Raw genomic sequence first — 6,170 nt, 5'->3', positions numbered from 1 at the left:
TCTAGCTCACTGCTCTGTGTCCTATGGACGCCCTAGGAACCTTGTCTGAGTACCACGAAGCCATAAGCCCCACGCCCCCGGTGCTCCCCGGGCCTCACGCCCGCAGCTTGTTTACTTCCCGGCGCAGCCTAGTCTGACCCCCGGGGGCCCGCCCTCGCCTGCCGCCTATTGGCGGAGGAGGCATTAAAGCTGGCGACGATTGGCCCCGGGAAGGCGGAGACGCGGGGCGAGCGGGATAGGCTGCGCGAGAGGCCGAGAGGGGGCAGCAGGCGATGGCGGCGGCTGCGGGTCGGCTAGGCTGGTTGCTCGCCGCGTTCTGTCTGGGCAACGCCGCTGGGGAAGCAACGGCGGGCCCGCAGGTGCTGGGCTTCTGCTTGGAGAAGGACGGAGCCGAGGGTGCGGGCTGGACGCGTGAAACGGCCACCTTCCGCCTGCGTCTCTTTGGTTCGGGCTTTACCAACAGCTCCTGGTCCTGGGTTGTCCCCGAAGTTACTGGCTGCCCTAAGGGCTGGCCAGCCGCGACGTCCGATATGGTAGTGGCCCCCACTGCTGGCGCGGGTGAGTGGCGTGCGCTGCTGCGCCTGCGCGCCGAGACCATGCGCCCGCACTCGTCTTTGCTGGCGGTGCGCTTGGAGCCGGGCGGTGAGGCTGCGGAGGAGGCGGCGCCGCCCTGGGCTCTGGGCCTGGGGGCGGCCGGGCTGTTGGCGCTGGCGGCGCTGGCGCGGGGCCTGCAGCTGAGCGCGCTGGCATTGGCTCCAGCCGAGGTGCAGGTGCTGCGCGAGAGCGGCTCGGAGGCGGAGCGTGCGGCTGCGGGGCGCCTGGAGCCTGCGCGGCGATGGGCCGGCTTCGCCCTGGGCGCGCTTCTGCTACTGGCCAGCCTGGCGCAGGCGGCGCTGGCGGTGCTACTGTACAGAGCGGCCGGCCAGCGTGTCGTGCCCGCAGTGCTGGGTAGCGCGGGGCTTGTGTTCCTGGTGGGCGAAGTGGTGCCGGCCGCCGTGAGCGGGCGCTGGGCGCTGGCGCTGGCGCCATGCGCGCTCAGCCTCAGCCGCCTGGCGGTGCTACTCACCCTGCCAGTGGCACTGCCCGTGGGTCAGTTGCTGGAGCTGGCGGCTCGGCCCGGGCGGCTGCGCGAGCGCGTACTGGAGCTGGCACGCAATGGCGGCGACCCCTACAGCGATCTCAGCAAGGGTGTGCTGCGCTGCCGGACGGTGGAGGACGTGCTCACACCGCTCAAAGACTGTTTCATGCTGGACACCAGCGCTGTGCTGGACTTCGGCGTCCTGGCCAGCATCATGCAGAGTGGCCACACGCGCATCCCGGTGTATGAAGAGGAGCGCTCTAACATCGTGGACATGCTCTACCTCAAGGACTTGGCCTTCGTGGACCCCGAAGACTGCACGCCGCTCAGCACCATCACCCGATTCTACAACCACCCACTCCACTTCGTCTTCAACGACACTAAGCTGGACGCTGTGCTGGAGGAGTTCAAGCGAGGTAAACTGCTGGACATTTGGGGAGGGGATTCGAATGCCAGTGCTTTCAGCTGGAAATGGCGTGGTTTTATAGAATCCTCCAAGAAAGAGTACCCCCCAGCAGAGGGCAGTGAGTTCTCCAGGCCCCTTGTAAAGAAGATGATAAATAACCTTTTAGGGAAGTATGCCTACCTGACTGTAGCCCCTCAGCTCTTTCCTTCTCCCAGGCCATTTCTGTGAGCTTGGAATGAATGAAGACTAGAATGTAGTTTCCAAGCATCTAGACTCCGGTACCTGTACGCACATATTCGCTTGCTGCCTTTCTAAGTCCAGAAAAGGGGATAACTTGTAAATGGTTTTCTAGAGATACGAAAACAACCTTTATTTTGATATCATCAAAAGTAACTAAATAAGTAATGATTTAATCTGCCCCCCCCCTTTTATTTGGAGGGAGAAGAGGGGAGAAAGCTTTCTTTTCTAATCAGAAGTGAGTTCTCAAGTTCTTCCTTGTTGTTGTTAAGTGCCGTGGAGTCGGTTCTGACTCATAGTGACCCTGCACAGGGTTTCCGAGGCTGTAAATCTTTATGGGAGCAGAACGCCTCATCTTTCTCCCTTGGAACCGCTGGTAGTTTCGAACTGCTGACCTTGCGGTTCACAGCCCAATTCGTAACCACTACCCTACCAGAGTTCCTTAATTCCACATTTTTATCTGAGCAACTCTTAAGGCTGAAGGTCAAAGCTGAGAAGGTCAAATGTGAAAATGTGGGTTCCCTTGCCATCCTCCCCATTGTCAGACATGAGGGTGCTCCCCAAAGCTTGGTGCTGTCCACTAGCCTGCTTCTCACATTGGAACTCCCACAGGATGGAGGCACCCCAGAACTCTAGGTGGGCTTAACCCTAAGGGCCACTGCAGGTGATGGAGTGAGCAAAGCCCTCTAATATTTCTGAAAGCTGTGAAGTCTTATGCTCTGCCGCCCCCTGAGGCTGAGTACCTGACATCCAGATCAGAAGAACTTTGTGGTCATAGCATGGCTATTGCATTGGACACTGCTAGGCAGTCCTGGTGTGGCACTGTGGGATAAGCACTGGACCGCAAGGTCGGTTTGAACTGCAAGGTCAGTAGTTCAAATTTACCAGCCACTCCTTGGAAACCCTATACAGGGTCACTATGAGTCAGAATCGACTCAACAGCACTTAACGACAACCACCCTTGCTTCCTTTGTAACTCCAGATGGGATTATTTAAGGACATTCAGCCAAATGAGATATAAAAGTGGGTGACCCTTTTAAAGTCTTTGCCTATAACCAGCTAAATTCTGGTTGACTGACTATCAGAAGCCCAAGGATTCCAATAGAGCTGAAGAGAGACCTTTCAGACAGTTGTGCATACCATCGCCTGTAACTTTTCTCGTAGACCTATTCAGACAAAGAAGGGCAGGGGACGGGAAGTCCCAGCTGCAGACTGGCCATTTTGGGAATTAGGCATTGTGGAAAAGGGTCTGCCTCTTGAATGTGCTGACTGAACACTCGTAGTGCTTTTACAAAGCTTTTGGGTTGAAGTTGGCAAGATGTGCTGCCTGTATCTTGCCTGTGGCTCCACAAAGCTTGTTCAGTGATGCCTGTGCTGGCCACAGCGGGGCTGCAGCATTTCAGTGTTTTATCTTGCCAGGTAAGCAGTAAGGTTCAGTTCCTCCAACCGCCCTTTCTTTGTTTTTATGTATTGCTTTCTGACTATACAAACATTCTGTCTTGCAAACGTATCACATGACCGTTGGTTTAAGAAGGAGCCCTGGTGGCACAATGATTAAGTGCTCAGCTACTAACTAAAAGGTTGTCATTTCAAACTCACCAGTTCCTCCACGAGAAAAGACCTGGTGATCTACTGCCGAAAGGATTACAACCTAGGAAACCCTGTGGGACATTGCTGCTCTGTTGTATGGGGAGGAGTCACTGTGAGTCAGAATGAAGTCATGGTGTGGTGCTGTCGGATAAGTATCTCACTGCTTACTGCGAGGTCGGTGCTTCAAACCCACCTGTTGCTCCTCGGAAATCTATACAGGATTGCTGTGAGTCAAGACCAACTCAGCAGTGCTTAACAATAGCAGAGCTGACTTGGCAGCTCACAAACAAAACAACTGCTTTAAGAGGTCTTCCATAGGTTTCTTTCTTCATTGTTGAATTATCCAGTGGTGGTGGTAATTTGCTGTTGAATTGGTTCGTACTCATAGCGACCCTATGCAGAGTTTCCAAGGCTGTGAATCTTTTCAGGAGAAGAAAGCTTCATCTTTCTCCCACAGAGTGACTAGTAAATTTGAACAGCTGACCTTGTGGTTAGCAAGCCGGCTCGTAACCTGCTGCGCCACCAGGGTTCCTTTGTTCTTTCTGTTTTATAAGTTTTGAAAAATCAAGGGAGAGAAGCCCATTCATTCCCTTCGGTAATGCCAGAGGGATTGGCTTCCTGCAGGAAGTGAGCTGTGATGGATTCTCTCTGCTTTGAGCCTGCTAGAACCTGGACTTGGGCTCACAAAGCCCAAAGAGACTGTTGTCCAGACTGTGGTTCAAGTCTTTGGCCTTCTTAATCTGGCCTGAAAGGTCAGTGCCATAGGGCAGGGCTGCCATGGCCTTGTGGAGGTAGAAATCCCCTCCTCATCCAGGGATGGGGGGACAGTTTTCCAGGGACCCAGGCCCTTTCTTCCTAGAAAGGGGGAGCAACTGCTTCTGGTGGCCATTTCTACCTTTCATTCTTGTCCAGGTATGTAGAGCATCCTGGGGAACGGTGCTTCAGGGAGTAATTTGGCATTTGTTAAGTCCCCAGAGAAGTATCTTCTAAGATTCTGTTCTTTGTTCTTTCCTGTGAGTCAGCTGAGCTGGTGGTTAAGAGAATGGGCTCTGGAGCAAACTGCCTGAGTTGTTCTTGCGTTTGGGCAGGTTACTTACCCTCTCTGGGCCTCAACTACAAAATAGGATATAATGTTATATGCCTCAGAGTTGTTGTGACGATTCACTAAGGTAGTAAATGAATAAATCAGTTGGTGCCTGACACATAGTAAGTGCTGAATACTACATTTCTTCACTTCGGAGATACATATTTTTTTCACATTTTAGTACCTCGGATATCAGACTGCATCCCACAACTGATGGCATATTAGATTTGTTGAAATATGGTAACTGCCATCTCTCTATTTTTTTACAACCTCATTTCTTTCCTGAGTTTCCAGTTAGTGGTCAAGTAATAATAGGTTTTCCTTGATACTACATTTTTATTTTATACATCTTTGGCACAAGGGTCTTCCTATGCCTCATTACCTCAGTAAGAGAGCACATGGGTGAAAAAATGAGGTACAGCATGCTGAATAGACCTTGCTCCTCGGAAATCTATCTTACCAAATTAAACCCCCATTATGTGTCTGTGCCACCACTTGTCTGTCAGTTTGTCACACTGTGGTGGCTTGTGAGTTGCTGTGATTCTGAAAGCTATGCCACTGGTATTTTAAATTACCAGCAGGGTCACCCATGGTGGAAAGTTTTCAGATGAGCTTCCAGACAAAGACAGACTAGGAAGAAAGAGTGACAAACTACTTCTGAATCTTTAGTCACTGAAAACCTTATGAATAGCAGAGAAACACTGTCAGATATAGTGCCGGAAAATGAGCCCCTCAGGTTGGAAGGCATTCAAAATGTGACTGGGAAAGAGCTGCCTCCTTAAAGTAGAGTTGACCATGATGACACAAATGGAGTAAAGCCTGTGGAACCTTCATTTGCTGATGGGGCACAACTCAAAATGAAGAGAAACAGCTGTAAACATCCATTGAAAATTGGAACATGAAATGTACGAGGTGTGAATCTAGGAAAATTGGAAGTTGTCAAAAATGAAATGGAATGCATAAACATCGGTATCTTAGGCCTTAGTGAGCTGAAATGGACTGGTATTGGCCACTTTGAATCTGACAACCACATGTTTTACTATGCCAGGAATGACAAATTGAAGAGGAATGGTGTTTCATTCATTGTCAAAAAGAACATATCCAGATCAGTCATGAGGTACAGTGCTGTCTGTGACAGAATAATATCCATGGGCCTACAGGGATGCCCAGTTAATATCACTGTTATTCAAATTTATGCACCAACCACTAAAGCCAGTGAGGATGAACTAGAAGAATTCTACCAACTTCTTCAATGTGAAATTGATCAAACATGCAATGAAGATGCATTGACCATTACCGGTGACTGGAATGCAAAGGCTGGGAACAAAGAGGAAGGATCAGTATTTGGAAAATAACACCTTGATGATAGAAATGATGCTGGAAGTTGCGTGATAGAATTCTGCAAAACCAATGATTTGTTCATTACAGATACCTTTTTTAGACAGCGTAAGAGATAACTATACACATGGACCTCACCAGATAGAATACATAGAAATCAAATTGACTACATCTGTGGAAAGAGATGATGGAAAAGCTCCATATCATCAGAAAAAAAAAAACAAGACCAGGGGCAGACTGTGGAACAGACCATCAATTACTCATATGCAAATTCAAACTGAAGTTGAAGAAAATGAAAACAAGTCCACGACAGCCAAAATATGACCTTGAATCTATTCCACCTGAATTTAGAGGTCATCGAATAACAGATTTGATACGTTAAACACTAAAGAACGAAGACCAGAATAGTTGTGGGATGACATCAAGAACATCATACA

General features: G+C 50.1%; 1 protein-coding gene across 1 annotated transcript in view; it reads left to right on the top strand.

Moving 5' to 3' along the window:
• The first annotated feature begins 272 nt into the window (after positions 1-272).
• CNNM3 (cyclin M3) overlaps positions 273-6,170 on the top strand; it is an 18,259-nt gene continuing 12,361 nt past the window's right edge. The window contains exon 1 of the mRNA XM_006876622.1: positions 273-1,494. Coding sequence (XP_006876684.1) covers positions 273-1,494 — 1,222 coding nt within the window. The remainder of the gene's footprint in view (positions 1,495-6,170) is intronic.

Source organism: Chrysochloris asiatica, unplaced genomic scaffold (assembly GCF_000296735.1).
Source record: "Chrysochloris asiatica unplaced genomic scaffold, ChrAsi1.0 scaffold00395, whole genome shotgun sequence".
Taxonomy (NCBI): Eukaryota; Metazoa; Chordata; class Mammalia; order Afrosoricida; family Chrysochloridae; genus Chrysochloris; species Chrysochloris asiatica.
This window is presented reverse-complemented; position numbering and strand designations above follow the sequence as displayed.